This window comes from Hipposideros armiger, unplaced genomic scaffold, assembly GCF_001890085.2.
Source record: "Hipposideros armiger isolate ML-2016 unplaced genomic scaffold, ASM189008v1 scaffold_335, whole genome shotgun sequence".
Lineage (NCBI taxonomy): Eukaryota > Metazoa > Chordata > Mammalia > Chiroptera > Hipposideridae > Hipposideros > Hipposideros armiger.
Window position 1 is genome coordinate 1,665,365 of NW_017731685.1, and position 19,875 is coordinate 1,685,239.

Sequence of the window (19,875 nt, forward strand, 5' to 3'; positions counted from 1 at the left end):
TGGGGGGGTGTCTTAGTATCTTAGTAAGGAAAGTGTCAAATTAAGCCTTCCCAGCTGGTTGTCTAGAAAGGATTCTCCTGTTTAACAACTAAGCACAATGAAAAGTTATGCAAAGGCCTTATCCACAGCAGGTGCATCACATTAATAGCTCCTTTTTAAAATGTCACTAAATAGCTACTTTTTAAAGTGTCACTAATGCATTATATTGGGTTGTTGGAAAAGTCATGATGCATTTTTGCAATGAAAAACATAGAAAAAATACATCATGATTTTTCTGACAACCCAATAACTGTTCTTAAATAAGTGGGGAAGGATATCACCTTAGAAAATGTTGAAAAAATCATATGCTCTTTCCCTATGTTCAATATTTAATGTTGTTGGACAATGACTCGCTACAACTTCCATGGTGGGGGAAATCTTTTCTCCTACCCTCTTAGGGTCTCTGGTTGACTCTGAAAATTAGACTGACAAAGACGGAGTAAATGGAGGAAAGCATATGATTATTTAATTTTACGTGACACGGGAGCCTTCACGAGGAAATGAAGACCCAAATAAATGGTTAAACTGAGTGGCTTTCCACTAGGTTTAATGAAGAGCGGAAAGTCATGGAAAGATCTGACAGGACAGAGTATGAGCCAAGCATAGTAAATTGGGGGAAACTCAGCAAGTCCTGCTCCTTCAGATTCCTCTGTGTGTCCATTTGTCTTCAGAGATAAGGATGCTCCTTTCCTCCAGGTATGCAAAGGAAACCTCTCACATGAGGGTTGTAATTTAATAAGTATAGAGTTTCAGTTTTGCAAGATGAAAAAGTTCTGTAGATCCACTGCACAACAATGTGACTATACTTAACACTACTAAACTGTACAATTAAAAATTGTTAAGGGCCGGCCGAGTGGCTCAGTTGGTTAAGATATGGCTCAAGAGTTTGAGCTCTGAGCAACAGCAATTCGAGTCCCAGCCCGAGCTGAGCAGCCGCTGAGCTGCCAACAGGTGGCAGGATGGCTCAGCTACATTAAAAAAACAAAACAAAACAAAACAAACAAACAAAAAATTGTTAAGATGACTTAAAAAAAAAAAAGATACTGATGTTCACGGGAGAAATTTACATTCTTCTCTTCTTTATCAAAAAGATTCCCTTTGGGGAAAGAGGCAGGAAACTGATCTATTAGTGAGGGGAAAGGAGGTATCTGTGGGAACACCCCAAGTTAAAATTTTCTATGTATTTTATGCTTTTTTTGTCATACAAAGAAAGTATTACATAGATTTGGTGTAGAAATACTAACAATTAGTCTCTAAAGTTAATACCATTTACAGTATAATTTCTATAGGAAAATGCATTGTGATTTCCAAACATCCAATTAATAAAACCTTCAAGAACATAATCATTAGGAATAGTCTTGTATGTCAAAGGAATGACAGGAAGCTTAAATCAAGTGTGCAACTGTTTAAATCACTCCTATAACTCCTATAACTTTGGAATAAAAGGTATATTACAATAAAAGTTACCAAAACACAGGAACATACCTTATTCCAGAGAGGCTATCAAAGGCATGAAGATCTAATACATTAGAGAGATCAACTCTAAAAGAAAGAAAACCAATGTAAAAGTGTGAAATTCTGTGAAATATATGCAATTAATCAAGAAAAATATTTCTAAGACTCTTTTGCCAAAAAAATGTAGATGTAAAGGTTTATCAGTATATCATAGTATTTTGGGAACACAAAAATGACAGGCAAGGCTTGTAAAATTTTTTATACTTTATACATAAAATTCAAAATAAGGGTGAATACTGTAAGATCAAGGGTACTTCGTTTTTGCTTCAATAAGCTATAATTTATTTTTCTTTTAATTTCAATTGTTTTTTCAAATTCAAAATTTATGAGATTTTCAAATACATTTTTGTAGCGAAAAAATCAGTTAAAGAGCTGAAGCTTTTCAAAGCAGCAGTTTATTACTCAAAAGATGAAATAAGGGAAGTGGAATAAATGGAAATAACATAAAAGTATAGGTACATTACCTCCCCGGCTTCCATGATACAACAGGTAATATTACAAGAATGTGAGGTGTCAAATAACCAATGTATTCTAAATATTCAGCCTAGGACCCTTATCTGTATCCAAAGAATGTGGTTTGATTTCATTGCTTTCAAACAGAAACTTCCTAGTTAATACTCTATCTGAATAAACATTATTTCTGTTAGAATTATTTAGTACTAATTAATTAAGCCTTATTAGGAAAGCAAGGATTCAAATCAGAAGAGAATATCATTATCACAATTAGTGTTAGGTGTGGCTTAAATACATAAATTTATAAAGACTAGTGATTGAGTTCCAATTTTTATATGAGCCTATAAAACAGTAGAAGACAGTGATTTCTCTATAAGCAAAACTATAATGGATATTTAAAGAAGACAACAGCAGTATAATTAAATTTCCAAACATTTATTAAATTTTCTCACAAGAAAAACAAAACCTTGTCAAATTGAAGATTTGTTTTAAACACATAAACATGAACGCTAAACCATCTCATTTAACTTAGGACTGACCAGCTGCGTCTGCTTTGCTCATCCTCAACTGTCTGCCATATATTCATACCTGTACCAACAACACTCCGTTAGATTACGAATGCTTATCCTGGCACAAGGCAGACCAACTCCCATCTTATTAAAAGAACACTCCAAAGTTCTATGTTAATAGACTGCAACAACATTTCAGATTCTGGACATTCTAGATGAGCAGAATTAGGAAAATGATCAAGCAAAGAAGTAAACGTTCCATAAAGAAATTTTTGAATATCAATTTACATAAGAGACCAAAGGCTTAACATTAAACAGGTTTTTTTTTTTTGCTTTCACAGCTGAGCAAATATGTATATTCACAAGTTACAAATGAATGAAGTTTTCCCCCAAGTTTATCTTTACCTTAGGAAATAGCTTCAAGTTTAAGAAAGTTTACACATGCCAATTGTGTGATATCAAAATTCAGGCCAATCGTATAAATACCATAAGTCAGTCTTGAAACACAAGCTTCTAAATAAACTACAGTGTCACTATGACTATGACAGTGTCCTTAAGTACACATGTCATAGATTTAGAGATAATTCTGCTTTATACCCAGATTCTTTTATTTCCAAAACAGACAGGATCAACAATAAATCTGTACAGGTTAAATTCTATAGAGAATAATAAAATAGCAAAGTCTTGGGCCAGCCATGTGGCGCGATGGTTAAGAACTGGCTTGGGACGCCAGAGGGCCCCGGATCGGATCCCACATATGAGAGCCAGTGACACTGCCCTCCACAGCTAAGATGCTGACCAACAGCTCAACCTGGAGCTGGACTGCCGGGAGTCGCTGGCGAAGGCGTAGGCTGCAGCCCCTGTGGCAGTGGGTTGCCATGGGCTACCGTGTGTAGCCAGCAGCCAGCGTGAGCGGCCAGCAGCCGCAGTGAGCGGCCATCCAGAAGCCGGCGACTGATCTGCCTCACCTGGGAAGAACACAATGATGGAGCCAACTTGGGCCAGTGAAGCAACGTCCTCCACAACTAGACTGAAGAACAAAAGGACAGCAGCTTGTCTGTTCCCCTTCCCCCAATTCCCCAGCTCTGTTCCCATCCCCCCAATTTCCCAATTAAAAAAAATAAATAAACAAATAAAATAGCAAAGTCTCTCACTGTGTTCACACCAGATTCTCAATGGAGAGAAAAACAGGAAAAAGTCTCAAGCTTCCAGATAAAAGTTACCACGGACTTTCTCCAAATCTATTACCACCATGAAAAATTACTTCACTCATCCAAGGCATGTGACTAGAAAACTAATTTCCACGGCATCAAATGTATTTAATTTCCTCTTTTGAAGATAAAAACATCGGATTTTTCCCAAAATATTTACGTAGAAAAAAATAAATAAAAATTAAAAGACTATTACTATCATGTAAAAACTGGATGAGAATGAAGCAAACATAAAGGGGGAGGAAAAAAAACTTCCAAAACTCATCTTTTCTCCTAATTTCTTGAACTATCTATACCAGAAGTACCTACTCTTTTCCCAATAAAGCATGTTCAATTTTCCCTACATCTAAAGAGTGCTTTAAGTATCCTAAGACCAGGAACAGGAGAATGGCCAAGAAGCAGGCTCTGGCGGTCCAAGGTGGAAAGGGACTCAGGGGCTGCTCCAGGGTTACCATCTACAGTCATCTTTTCAAACTTCGTGAGTCACAAACAATCCCAGATCTACAAACTGTCGATACCATCTAAAATCTAAGTCCTGTACTCTTGAACTGAATTTCCAAATGTATTCCCCATTGGCACCTCAAACTCAATGTTTATAAAATGGAACTAATCACCGTAACCAAACCCACTGCTATCACCATCCTACCTGAAAATTGCTCCTCCCTTCCTGTATTTCCCAACTTGGGAGAACTATACCATATTCAATCCATCTCCTAAGAGTCATACTGTTTATAAAATTCTTCACTAACTCCTTGCTGCCTACAGGAAAAGATCCAAACTATGAATCATGGCATTCAAGACCTTTTGTCATAAGTTCTCCATCTCTTCAGTCATACCATTTTCTCTCTGCAACATAATACCATATGTTCTAGCCATTCTACAATATTCGCAGGTCCCTGGAAAACTAAATCTCCCTTATGCCTAGAAAGCCATAGCTACTCTTGTCCATCTGGAAAACTCCTATTCATTCTTCAAGACTAAGGTCAATGATCACCTTCTCAGTCAAAATTTTCTGACTCTTCATCAAGAAGAGTTGAGTAGTTGTTCTTCTATCTTCCTGTTCTTACAGAACCCGGTGTACTTAATATCCCTGTTATGTTAATAACATTTGCTACATCGTTTTTTGCTTGTTTGCTTCTGTCTTCCCCAAATGCATGGATCTCCTTAAAGGCCAAGTTTTTGCCTTATCCATTGTTTAAATCCTCAACATGCCATGAAATGCTTACCAACCAATGAAATGCTCAATTAGTTTGTTGAATTAACTTATTATTGACGAGTTGGATTTCAGTTTTCCTCTGTTCAGTCCACTTAAATCTCTAAGATTTAAAAAAAATCTGAAAAAGATAAAAATGGCATTTCCTCTAATCTCCCACGTCTACTTCTGAAGTCTATGTGGTCCATTAGAACTTCCATGTGCCTCAAAATCAACTTACGACTTAGCAATTAAGACAATGCTACACACCATTCTCATTCTTTAACTTAAATACTCAAGGTTAGCCTTGCCTTTTCCACACATGCTTACAGCATTTTTTCTATTATAAGTCTTACTATTGTGTTTGTCAACCACAAAATGTTTAAGGGATTAAAATTAAACAACAAAAAAACCCCACAATAAAACTAAACTTCCATAGAATTGATTTCAACGATTTTGTTAAGAACCAAACCTCTAGGGCCGGCCAAGTGGCGCATTGGTTAAGAGTTGGCTTGGGACGTCAGCTCTGAGCAGCAGGACCCGGGCTTGGATCCCACATGAGGGCCAGTGATGCTGCGCCCTCTACAGCTAAGATGGTGAACAACAGCTTTAACTGGAGCTGGGCTACCGTGAGTCGCCGGCGATGGAGTAGGCTGCAGTGGGGCTGGCTGGCAGCTGGCGTCAGCCTTTATGAGCTGCCATGAGCCGCTGTGAGCGGCTATCCAATGGCCCGTGAGCAACTGCCTCACCCGGGAAGAGCGCAATGATAATACCAACATGGGCCAGTGAAGCGATGTCCTCCACAACTAGACTGAAGAACAAAAGGATAGCAACTTGTCTGCTCCCCTTCCCAGATTCCCCAATAAAATCTTTCAAAAGTAAAAAAGAACCAAACCTCTAGTTTCTAAACCATGAAGCTCAAGTTGCTATGCCTCAAAAAATTTTGGTAAATATAGATTCATAACCTAATACTAAGAATTCTAACATCAACATCTGATCTTCACTGAAAAGGGTCCTAATCCAACTTCTGTCCTCAAAACAAAGAAGTACTATTTCAGAAAGTCCTTAGATCCTTAGATACACTGGTAAATACCAGACACTAAAAAACTGAAGAAAAAATGAGATTTTATTCACTTGTCCATTTATCCATTTGAAGTAACAAAATTTAATCACTGCATTTTACAGTTCTGTAGTGTGATAGAGCAAATGTTAAAAATATCGTATAAACATCAATCGTTACATAATAAATTATTCAAGATGAAATCTTTATGCAGGACATAAAGGTCCAAAATGAAAACCAACAAAAAGAAAAAAATAAGCAAATAAATCCAGGGGCCTTTAAAAAATTGATTTAAGGTGTTAGTAAATGTTAACCAAATAAATGCTATTACAATAGAGCCACAGCTATTTGTGAATATGATTTTGAAAAGTTGATTTAAGCATTACATGGGGGTCTATAATTTTGTAAGGAGAAATTTTAAGAAAAGAAGAAATGGTAAAATACAGGAGGAAGTCACACTGAGAAATGGCTCAGGGTATGAGTTAGTGTATCAGATTTTCTACCCTGGAATTTGAAATGCAGGGAGCATGTTTGGTGTATGCTTGCAGGGGACTTACTCTAAGGCGTTCTTCTGCCACTCTGCCAGCAGAGGAGTGGCTTCTGAGAATGCATACCAAATGAATGCCCCAGCTGTTGACATGCATGTAAGCAGCTGCTGTTGTTACTGCCTAACACTTAGGATAGTCTATCAGCACCTCTGATCTCTGCCACAGCAGACAAGCCACTCAGCTAAGGCCTCTGCTGCATTTCCAAGGAGAGAATCTCTGAATTAAGGACTGGGCGGCACTAGACTGCAAGCTGTGAGTCTCAGAGCTGCTGGCTGCATGTTGCTAGGTCTATCAGCTGCTGGGCCCTTCTTGCTAATAAAGGAGCTTAACAGAATATCCCTGTATAAAAAATGTCCTGAAATCATGACAGCATTCAATGGAAAACAGAGTTCTATCTACAGAAATCCATTTTACAGAGGTTTTAAGAACACATCTACTTTATAAAGTAATGCACATCTGTATAAACACAACGAGAAAAGAAGCTACAGGAAATGGAAATGAAAGTTTTAAAAAAAGAAGATATCAGGAACTTAAAGGTAAAGGTTCCATGTATTTTTACATGACAGATTATTTTTGCAACTATGAAACACAAAGAAGGTTTTAAAAATATTAAAAAGCCATTTAAATTAAGATAAGATTCCTAATAATACACTTTTTCAGATTTCTATACCAGTTACTTTCTTGAGTGGCTGAAAGTCCTACATCTTTTTTTAATTAAGCAAAAGCGGTTACACAGTGTTATCATGGCTCTGTAGTCTCAGTTACACAAGGGATAGCAAAAATATTAAATAAATATGCCAAACTAATTTACAAAGAGCATTCAAAACAAGACTTTTTGGGTCCCATTTTGAAAGCACACATACATATCTTTCTTACATTAGAATCAAGCATACTATTTATCAATTACTGAATACTTATTATTAACTAAATAAAATTATTTATTGTTAATATCAGTAGTAGCTTTTTAAAAGTACCTTGATCTTTGTGTTTCTAAAATTCTCCCCAGTCCATTTATTGATCTGAAATAAATTTTAAAATGAGGGAAAGTAAAAAAGCAAATGTCAACTTTTTTTAAAAAGCACACAGGAACATTATTTCTAAAGTAGGAAGTAAGCATATACAAGTATATCTGGAGCTAGAAAAAAGTAAAAAATAGAAAAACAAAACTTACATATTTTATAGTTTAATTGTCCTTTTCCTTCTGATCATCAATCAGGTATATTCCATTAGGTATTAAAACATGACATGCAAAAAAAGTCTACTGCAGGACTGACAGGCTAGGGGCTACTTTGTAATTTATAAAAAGACCCTTCACTTTAGAAAATACGATTCACAGTCAGTAGTCCTAATGTTCTTAAAATGAGTAGATAAATAAGAAATTTTAGTGATACCCAGTATTTCCCAAGCACACACTGTGGAAAGGGCAATACACACCTAGACATAAAACCCCAGTTATGAGTGGCTCTGACCCAGCCTGTCCTCAGCATGCACAGTAACACTGAGCCACACACCCAGGCTCTTTTATAGAATAACCTCTTCAGCTTCCCTAATTAGGGTCTCTGCCCACTGTGCTGGTCCTCCCTTTGTACTGCACCAAAAAGACTTGTTAAGTCCTTTTCAACATTCTGTACACCTGATCTATTTATCATGATATCATCAATTCCATTGCCTTTAGGGTCACTGGCCAATGATACTTGCTATTTATTCTCATGGGTACGGCTTCCTGCATACTTTCTGAGGCAAGTCTATTTCCCAAATTTCTTAATCTTCTCTTTTTAATATACACTATAACCTGACGGCTCTTTCCTCTCAAACATGTTTACCTTCTTCCAACGCCCCAAATCTAATTCCGAGTAGTTGCAAGTCTGATGTACAATGGAAGGTAAAAAGCGAAAAGGGTCTGTAATTTATTTGTGTGCTTTGTCCAAACTCTCTTCTATTACTAGTACTGCTGTACAGTTCAGGCCGGCAACAAGCTGGCTAATAGCCTTGCTGTGCTGGAGATCAAGCCTAGAGAGTCAATATGGAAATAGAAAAGCCCAGTAGTAATAATCCCGGATGCTTTTGTGTCAAAAATGTTTGCTACACAGATTGTGTTCTTTTTTTCGAGTAATCACAGTGGTGCATAGGATTTTGAAAAGAGAAACAAAATTTAGGAGACCAGTCTCAAAAGGGGTAAAAGAAGGAATCTTCATTCACTGTTTTCATCTTTCTAGACTTTTCAAAATTATCAATGATTTCTTTCATTTTTTTTGTTCGCTGTAACTTGAAATTACTATGTAAACTAAGAAAAAAAATCTACACTCTAATAATGATAATAGCTAATGACTCACTACGCATCAGGCACTGTGCAGTTTGCCAACGCTGTCTCACGTAATACTCAAATCAAACATAGGAAGAACGTATTATTCCTGTTTTACAAATGAGACTTAAAAGGAATATAGTGAGAAACAGACCAAGGGTTAGAACTCAAGCAGAATCCAAAGTCCATGACCTTAAACACTATGTAACACTACTGCCCTCCACATGGAGACATCATTAGTCTTTTGTAGTAAAGTCTGAGGGAATATTACTATTAAAATAAGACCAAATATGCAGAAAAATATGAATTTCTTTCTTCTGCAATCATCATTGCAGAAGAATCTCCTAATGAGCCTTACATTTACTGATTCAATTTTTTAACATACACTATATGAATTGGCACTGGCAGATTCAAAACCTGATGTCAGCAGATTGCACCCATTAACGATGACTAATGGGGGGGTGACCAGTTAGCTCAGGTGGTTACAGCATGGTGCTGATAACACCAAGGTTGCCGGTTCGATCCCCACATGGGCCACTGTGAGCTGTGCCCTCCTTAAAAAAGTTAACTATGCCATTGTAGTATGAAAGCAATGTGTTACCCATAACCGCGGCTGTTCCCCAATAAAATTAAAACACAAAAAAAAGATGACTAATAATAAAAGCTATTCAATGTCTCTTTGTAGGTGGTATTTATTAGCTTAGGTCTTACAAAATAATTCGAAGTCCTTGAACTCTAACCTCATTTGAAAAGTTCAAGTGACCATGGATCATTTAACAAAAATGAGTATCATATATATTGTCCTATGTTGATTAGCCTTGGCCATGGACACTGAAGACATTAAATCGAGCTGGAAAATAGGCACGGTGAGTTGACAGTTAAGGAAGGCAAAGTCAATGAGGGTTTAGGTAAAGGTGAGACCACGTGAGTCAGGAAAGACTCAGAGAGAGGGAGAAGAAGGGGATGGGGTGGGCTGTAGAGAATAGATAAAATTGCTAAAAAATAAAGAAATAAAAACAGAAGATGAAGGAATTCAAAGACTGGCAGAATGAGAGTGAGAGCGCATTATGAGTAATAAAAGGATTTGGCAAGAAACTTCCATGAGAAAGTCGTAAATAATCATCCTGAGTAACGTTAAAGAACTTCATTAAGGAAAATGTCAAAGAGAAGACAGGAAAAGAAGAATGGATTCTGAAGACCCTGAATATCAGTCTATGAACTTTGAACTCTATTTGGTAAGCAATGGGGAATAAATTCATAATTACTACGTACATGACAATCAGTTAGACAACAATATACATATATGACTCTCTAATGGTACTTAAAGCAGGTCAACACTGACTCTTAAGTTCCCACATGGTAATAGTCATGGTAAAAATATTCTGTATAGCACACTTTGAATTTGTAGGTACTTAACACACTTATAATTTTGTACCTAATAGTTGTTCTTAATTTGTTTAAATCCTCTTCTGAAACCAAGTCTGTTTTATTGACGATGACGATATCTGCCAAAGCAACTTGCCTAAATTAGCAAACAAAGAACAGATGTCAAAAGAGAAATGTTAAGAAATTAAAAATAAATAGAAACACCTCCTATACAGATCAACCAGTATTATATAGTACTCTATATGGTAATTCAATTTACTCCTAACCTACTTACCATTCTTCAAATAGTAAGGATAAACTGTATTCATCACTATATAAATGTGATTCATTAAAAAATATTTACTGAGTGCTTTTACTTGCTACTTTAGAACTACAAAGACAATCCTCAAAATGTTTACAATCAAAGATGATTTACAATTAGGATGATTATAAACTCATGATTTTCTTTGAAAAGAAATGCATAAAATTCAGATATTCAATGTGGTAAAGACAAAAATAGTCTACTTACTAAAATATTCCATGTAATAGTTACCATAATTTTCAAAAAAATACAGAGAACAAGTTTATTTAATATTAACACTACATTAAACAGTTTTTTAAAAAAACTACACTTCAGATGATTTATCAAGATCTTTAACAAATATCTTCATCATTGAGAATATATTTTCTCTGTAAAACAGATACACATAAATTCAAATTAAAGAATCCCATTAACAGAAAGCTGAATAACAAAATAGCTTACTATGAATAAAAGTTCTATTTTCTAATAACAGTAGTAATAAAGCTGAGGATTCTTTAAATTTTCCTGAATTCTTCAGGAAATGTTAATTACCTAGACTATTTGTTCCTAATCCTAGTTTTATGTTACCTGAAGATATAGCTGATTATTTCAAATAACCTAATCAAATTATGAAAAATAAATTAACTTTAATTCATTAAAAAAGCAGGTTTCAATAGTATGCATATCACAATCCCAGTTTTAAGTAAACTTTACATGAACAAAGACTGAATGTGCACATCTCAAAATATAAACAGCTGCAATCTTTAAATTGGGGGCCTTCTATGTTTAACTTTATTTCGGCTTTTATAACATTTTGCTATTTAAATGGCTTATTTACATTTTCTATAAAAAGTTACAAAAAACATTTAAGTTCAATCTAATTTGAATCATAAGTATACACCAAGTGCAGTGTTTAGGCAAGATTACAAAACAACAAAGTACCATAGTCCAAAATGATAAGGAATCAATCGCGTCTCTATTATTTATGTCTGCATCATCTGCAGCAAATCTCAGGGGCCCTCCCTCTTAAACCCAGAAGCATATTCAGTGACTGTGCTCTACCCCAAAACCTTTTTCCCATTAGCAAGAACATGCTTAGGGTAGGCAAACTAATTTAAATATTTAAAGCCTAAAGACATACCAATCAGGAGCATAAAGTTATTTAAACAAAAAAATGTTCTCCATGCCAAATTAAAACTATATCCACATTTGTTCCTCTGTTGCTCTGAATAACAGTGAACATTTGAATCAAATGAATTACTGTTAAAGAAGTGAGCCAACTCTTTTTTTACAATCATCTTCAATCCCAAAGACATTATATGAGAACAAGAAAATATTTTAACATATTAACATTTCCCATGCTCCTCGCAAAGAACTCCTGTGCCCAGCAGTCATGTGATAATAAAAGTTATAAATAAAATTTTAGTTATCAGACTACTATAAATAGCAATAATTAAACTACACAAAAAAAGATAATACATTTTCTTTGGCTACATTTTCACATTTCTGTTTTCTTTGGTTTTCATATTAATAATTTTCTCTTTCCAATTAGCTAGTAATCAACATGTACTTTAAATATGAGTACCTAGAAGCTTCGTTGATGAGGCCATCAGGTTTTTCTTCTGCTAAATGCTAAACAAAAAAACAAAGTTTGAAAAAAGTTACTCTGGTGAACACAAAATCTAATGTTAACACAAAGGATTTTACTTGAGAGACTCTTTCTTGCCTCTAATAAGGACTTCAACAGGTTCTATTACTGAATACACAAATTCAGAATGAATTTTTCTATCTGAAAGTATTTTCTTCCCCATTTGTAATTTTTTTATTTCCTATAGTGAACCTGTAGGGTATTGGGGGAGGGTGTGAGGGCTTAAATTTTATACCCCTGATCTCTTTTCTTAAAAGGAAAACCCTCCATTTTAAATAAAGTCATAAAATCATAGAACATAATAGTTCAGATTTTAGGTATTTTCCTTTTTACAAAAACAGTTCTTATTCTAAATATTCATTTTCACTTATTAAGAAACAGATAACCCCTGAACTTGTACTTTTTAAAAATCTAATATACTTCCTTCCATTCCTCCCTCCACGCCCTACTCCTCACCCAGACTACTACATGATATGAACTCAGTACTGGGCCCTTCATAGTCCCTAGAAGCAAATATGCTGAGAGAAGGACACAGTCCTAATTCTAGTCTAAAAGCGGTTTATCACTTAGAAGCCCACACTTGAGAGATCTGGCCTCTCCATGCAACTGTTTATTTTGTTGACCTCCCCCGAGTCAAGCTAGCTCCGAAAAAATATTTTGACATTGACTTAGAGGCCCAGGAGGCAGTTCTCATCTCTCTAGAAGCAGTTACTATTTTTCCATAATCCTATTAATACTATCCCTAAAGTCTTCAATGCCATAAGGTTCCTCTCTGAAAAATGTTTCACCTTCACTTCCTTAACCCTCAGTTGATGTTTCCTGTCACAATAAAAAGCTGCCTTACTGAGGTTAGAGGTAATCAGATTATATTAATACTCTTTGTATTTGAATCCAGCTTCACAAATCACTAAGTCCTCTTACACATATTATCTCATCTGGCCTTCTTAACAATGATGGGAAATGGCTACTCCCCTCATTTTATAAAAGCAGAAACTAAATCTAACACCTTCTCCTCACAGGATACCTCATTATATGTTTATTTTTCAAAAATTGAAAATGTGCTCAATAGAAGTTAAATGAACATAATTTAAAATTTTTTGTGAAAGCTTTCTATGTCTTATAAAATCAGTCTTGTATAGTTTTACACAAATATTAATAATCACATAAGAGTATGTATATAAAGATTACCTAAAAATTACATTCAAAATTATTTCATCAAACCAGTTTCACAATTCATGGGGAGGTAGATCATTAAGGTATTTGGATAATTTGAAACCTAAGAGCAAGTTGGTAATAATTTTATTTAATAGAATTGGTTAAGTCTATAAAGAAAACTTTTTTCCTTTAAAAGTTTGCCAAATTCTATTTGGGGGGGAAACAAGACTAAAAACTATAGTAATAATGTACTGATTTCCACTTTAGGTACAATCCTGTAAATTCAACTGCAGACTCACTCTGAAATTATGGACGTCACAGAATTTGAAGAATATTGTATCAAAAATCATTCCTTGCTAAAAGACTAAGTTTATTACTTTTGCTAATTATTCTTGACCTGAGGTTATAACAAATCCTATTATAACGTCCTCTAGAGAATAAGGCTGTTATTGTCCTATTAGAATAATCCTCACTCCCAGGCTCAACAAATATTTGTTAAATGAATTCTAATTAACACTCCCTATTTGTTGACATAGATACATGGATATTGTTACTTGAAAAATGCTACATAACATGCAGCAACAAATCCCTTTCTATTCAGCAGTATGAATTTGGGGCTACTATTTGGCTGTGAGTTGGTGGGGTATAAAAAAATAGCAAGAAAATTAGAGATCTGTTTTGAATTTCTATACCTAAATGAAACTAATAGTAGTTTCAAAGTAACTCATGATTTTAATGCATTTACTTCTCCAGGTTAGAAATCTTCACCCAAAGTTAAATGGGATGGATAACAATTTAACCATCTCCAGGCAGTCAAGAATTATCACATATAAAAATATGTTAAAACTCCCCAAAATAAAAACCTGCCAACCTGTACAACTCTATTATGAATATGATGTATAATAATCATATATAATTATAGAAGAGATAAATGCCCTGTCCTACACATATATGAAGGCTATACAAACATAAAGAAATAATAAATAACAAATGCACATTAACATTTATTTTCTCTGGATATCAGTCCAACATTTGCCTATGCTACTTCTTTCCTCCCCAAGTCAAACTTTGCAAAAAGACTAACCAATGTCTGCTATTCAAAAGGACATTCTCTAATAATACATTACACACCATTAAATCAGATGACTTCCATTAATAAATTTTAAAAAATTGAAAATTTGACATTGCATTCTACCTATACAGTCAAGGAAGAAAAATTTTTTGGAAAATTTAAAAATATATATATTTAAATTTTGCAAAAATTTGTATCTATAGCTCCATCCATCCATTCCAAAAGGATTCCTCATCTCTGCTTAAGACTGTGGCTTTTGCTTATATATCAAACCAGACAAAAATAATTTTGGTCCTAATTAATTCAACATAGCCAAAAAGTTAAGATTCAACCATCTACCATAGTATACCATAAGACAGGAACCCTTTTAAATAACACCATTGTAGATACAACTTCAATAAGAGCTATAGGGTGCCCTTTTCTGCAGAAATAGAAACAAGCTGGGCAGAGAGAGAGGGAGAGAGGAAGGGAGAGGAGAGAGAGAGAGGGAGGGAGAAAGGGAGGGAGGGAGGGAGGGAGGAAAGGAAGGAAGGAAAGAAGGAAGGAAGGAAGGAAGGAAGGAAGGAAGGAAGGAAGGAAGGCAGGCAGGCAACAACAACAAAAAAACACTGTTGACCAAAGTGGAAATAAATCTAGTGTCAAAGATGTCAGATGACATTAAGAAAAAATAAAAAAAGCAGCAGCAGGTATTGCTTTCCAATGGATTGGTTATAAATCTAACACTATTTTGGCTTTAAAAATAAGATTATTGCATAATGTCAGTCTATTTATTTTTCTGGTCTTTTCCAAGCTAAACTGTTTTCTGACTGAATTGTTTCAAAAGCTTGTGCCATATAAGAGAATAACCAAAAAAGAAACCTCTCCCTTGACCTTTTCTCTGTAACTTCATTCATTGATTCTATTGCATTAACTGCTGTCACATTTGTAGAACCGAGAAGAACAATGTCAGTAGCTTGGGTGTCAAGTCATGAGAACAGAGAGCTGTCATTTGAAGTTGTCCAATTCTTTGCCCATGATTAAAAAATGAATATTTCAGATCAATGGGTGACAATCCCATTAGAGTGATAGCCCATGATATCAATTACCACTTCAGTTTCAATTTGGCTGGCTGGCCACAGGGTACCATTTCTCAGCTTTACTTGTGATGGGCTGGCTCTGTGAAGCATGACACTCTTAAATTGATGCCCATTATCCAAGTGTCATTACTTGTACTGCCTCAGAATTCTCTGAATCACAAGCAGCTACTGAGGTCAAGCTTTGCAACCAGAGGAATTGGACAAGTTGGCAAATTCTTTATATAAAGGAAAAGTTATTTATCTGGCATCTGACTTAGAAAATCTAAAGTTTCCATTATCTTGACAGTATGTCAGTTTTGTGTAGGTATATTGATTTAATAATTTAAGAGGTTTTATCAAGGTGGCAGGGGGTTAAACGTTTACTGTGTTTGCATTATTCAGAATGTTGCTTTGTTTTTTTGGCCTCTATCACACTGATAATAGATTCTATTTAACTCTTCTCCATACATATAAAATATACATATAAAATTATTCCTATGATAAATACATAGAGTTTGACTTTGGGTATGGCATTTTCAGCCTATCAAAAAAACAAACAAACAAACAAACAAATAAAATATCCTAACTGCTACCTACCTCATTGATATCCCAAATGTGGTAATAAATTTATATATGAGATGAATTCAAATATGCCTGTAATAAATATTCAAAATGAAAAATCTGATGTTTTTTCTTCCTCCATAAACATTTTGCTAGAAATGTTATGGTTTCAGAACAGTTGGAATTTTTGGAGTAAAACTGTAATATTTGGGTTCATTCTTTGATTCTTAAGACTACTAATATAGGTATTTGGACTTGAAAATCTAAAAAGGAATTATGTCCCGAACTTCTCAAATTAGGGTACTCTATCCCTAAGAAAACTGAAGGGCCAGAGGAAAGAGTATTGGTAACCACTTGACAAGCCTGCTATCTAGTCCTAGAGCATTTTTTAATTAAAGATTTGGAAGAAAACCAAACTTTTTCAAATTAACAAATTTAGATATATTGTGGGGGTAGAATATAAAACAGACATGAATTTTTAAGCATTAAATTTAAAACTTCTGAAAAATAGTTACTTTGGGCACGTCCATATCCCCAGATTGGAACTGGGAAATGGAAGATAAGTTCATTCTCTTCTGCATTTAGTAATATTTCACTTGGAAAGTTGAGAAACACTATTTATGCAATAACATGCTTTTTAAAATCTTACTAAGTGCATTTTATAAATTGAAGCCCATTTAAATGCATTTGGGGATCTTGGTATTTAAAAACCATTCACAGCTAGATGCCTTTTAATGAAGAGTTTCTCCTCACTAAACCTATGTATACATCGAATTTCTTCAAAATAAAGTAAAGCAATTTTTTTAAAAAGCTCAGTTACCTCCAACATGTCTGATAACAGTTTAACAAAAAAAATAAGCTCTCATATGCTTTATCAAGATCAATTTCCTCTATTAAACAGAAAAACTTAATCAACAATGGGGTTGAATCCTGAGGCATTAAACATACCCAAACTTTATCCTGAAATACCCTTATTACAAAATATTATACTTCCAACTTTTCTACATTAAGCCAGAGTAACAGAAAATAAAAAAAATTTTAAAAACCCCACAATTTAAAAATACAAATTTCATCTGAACAAGTTATTTTTTTAAGTTTTTGATTAGAAAAATTTCAAACAGACACAAATGTAGAGAAAATAATATAATCAATTCCCATATACCCAGCTCTTAACAAATAATTAGCAACTTATAGCAATCTTTCAACTTACTTTTAATCCATATTTTGAATCCACAATAGTTATGATACCTACAAAGGAATAAATCTTTTAATCAACTTTATACTTGAGAATGAAAATTAAAACTAATCTATTTCAGTTCATAAACGTTAATAAAGTATTGCTTTTTCTCTTGCCAAGGTGCAATTTAATTCAATTCCAGCAATAAACAGATGCATTTTCAAATATGTACTGAGTGCCTAGTACATTTTAAGACACTAAAAAGGATATAAAATAAAATTTTTAAATTAAATAAACAAATAAGAAAATAAGATTTCTCTAACCTTTAAAAAGCTTACAAACCAAAATATTATGAGATAAATTTAAATTTCATAATATAAAGTGGAATGAGATAAATTATATAAGACAGGTTATTTGTAATTTATTTTCACATAATCTAAATTGAGACTTTTATTAACATTTAAATTATTGCTTAACAAATCTATCTCAGGATATCTTATTCCTAATATCTCTCACCAAATCTAACTCACACAAATGTTTTATACAACATGTAACTAAATTTCCAAATGATCAATTAGTTTGACAATCTCGGAATTTATATGCTAAACAATTTTTTCAAAGGATTAACAGCAGAATGAGTTTGATGATGCCTAAGAATTCAACCAGCTACATGCCACATATACATATTAGGGCCAGCCTCAGTGATACTTCAATTATTTCAACCTTTAGCATATGAAAGACTTGATTTTAAAAAATGTGAAGGACTCAGGGAATGGAGTGGGGAATAGAGTCTGGGAAAGACTGATGACACACCACAGTACATAAATCAAGCAAAAGAATAGGAAATCTACATAGTATTTAAAATGAAAACCTTAGTGAAAGCACTAAGTTCAGAATTGGATTAAGGTTTGACATCTAGTTCTACCATTATCTGGGGCTTTATAATCTATATGAACAAAGACTTACTTCATCATCAAACTAAACAAGTTTAAAAAGAGTCACACCAATGCAAGGAATTAAAACTACAATATGAATGAACGAAAATGATTTTAGTCATAACAATAACATTTTACTTGAAAACAAAATTCTATATTTAACTTACCATCAAGATAAATATCAACCCCTAATTCAGCATCAACCCAAAACATAGAAGCTACAGCACCTGAAAATATATAATATGTAATATTCATCAAATAAAAAATATTTCTTCAAACTGAGAAACAAGATTTTATCCATTTTTTAATTTGCCCCAAAAGAATTAGCAGGCAAACACATATACAAATTAAATATGAGTTTCCAACCTTCTCATGAGAATTACAGTGATAGAATTTATACTTATACCCATTTATACCCATTTCTTCCCCTCCCTTTATCTTTAAAAAAAAAAACAACTCGTATCAAATATAAAGCTAACTCCAAGTTTTTAACAATGCCATAATAATTTACCAACAGATATTGTCAAATAACTTGGTCAGTATGACTGTGTGCACATAGGACTCATTTTTATTTTCTCTTTCCTGAATAATCATATAGTTCACAAATCGTGAATTATGGCTCTAAAAGAAAGCAAGACAATATGAAAATCACTTGTCCAAAAACTAAAAAAAAAAAAAATTTACTTTAAGTTTTAAGATTTATAGAAGAAAAAGAACAAAAAGTAAAATTATACACTCTATGGCATTACTAATAAATCCCTACACTATTTATTTAATACTGATATAAAACCTGGGTCTGAGGAAAAATAATTTCTAAATAACAAATTAAAACTTGTTTTTGACAGAAACTGGTAAAGTATCAAACCACACACGCTGATTAGTATGCCACAACACAAGAAAACTGACAGCAAAGAAAGTATTTGATTTTTCAAAGCTTCACAAGTCCAGTTAGTGACAGGGCTGTCTAAAGGAATGAGTATTGGGGAAAAACAAGGATAACTGAACTCATTCCAATGTCTAAAACTGTCCACCTACCCTGACAAGATGTGGACCCCCAAGCATCACTCTGTGTCAACAATGAAATACCTGTCAGCTGTTTACAGTGATTACTCATGCAAGATATAGCAAGGGCCACAAGATCTAATGGTTTCCTGATACCTATTGATTTTTTCCCAAAAACTTAATAGTTTTCCAATTTGACTGAAATAGGATTTGTGAATAACAGGGGCTGAATCAATGCCTGTCCTTTTCACGGAAATTACTTTACCATGACAATTATTTAGCTTAGAGAGTGTCAGTCTCCTAAACGGAAAACAACAGAATTGCCAATAAGAATTTTCTTCACTTACTTGGCTAACAGCATGATTTTAATTAATGAGGGAGAAAAAAGTAAATCAACTGTGAGTATCACTACTCCAAATAATAAATCACTAAAAAGTATTAATATTTTTCACTCAAAATTCCTAACATTGTACATAAATCATTTTATTTTCTTTAATTCATTGACTTCTATTCAGGTAGCTTATAGGTCCTCAACAGTTAATATTTGCCTAATATTAAGTTGAACTGTAAGAGTGTATTAGAGCTTTTATTCTAAATCTGATGTGTATCTTTGGTATAATACTTACCAGGCCACACAAAGAAGAATTATTTAAAATTTGGATGCAGGTGTTTAGCAGGAGAAGCAGAGTTAATCAGCGGTTCTTGACCAAGGGTGATTTTTTTTTCCCCCTGGGGAATATTTGGCAATATCTGGAGATATTTTTTTGGTTATCTC

General features: G+C 34.0%; 1 protein-coding gene across 3 annotated transcripts in view; it reads right to left on the minus strand.

Annotated features, from left to right (window-relative positions):
- The window catches only part of ZNG1A (Zn regulated GTPase metalloprotein activator 1A), a 42,620-nt gene that overhangs the window by 9,562 nt on the left and 13,183 nt on the right, over positions 1-19,875 (minus strand). For all 3 annotated transcript variants that reach the window (XM_019661110.1, XM_019661109.1, XM_019661111.1), the window contains 6 exons: positions 18,266-18,325; positions 17,197-17,234; positions 12,081-12,127; positions 10,265-10,351; positions 7,502-7,546; positions 1,525-1,581 (listed from right to left, as the gene is read on the minus strand). In XM_019661110.1, the coding sequence (XP_019516655.1) occupies positions 1,525-1,581; positions 7,502-7,546; positions 10,265-10,351; positions 12,081-12,127; positions 17,197-17,234; positions 18,266-18,325 (334 nt within the window). The remainder of the gene's footprint in view (positions 1-1,524; positions 1,582-7,501; positions 7,547-10,264; positions 10,352-12,080; positions 12,128-17,196; positions 17,235-18,265; positions 18,326-19,875) is intronic.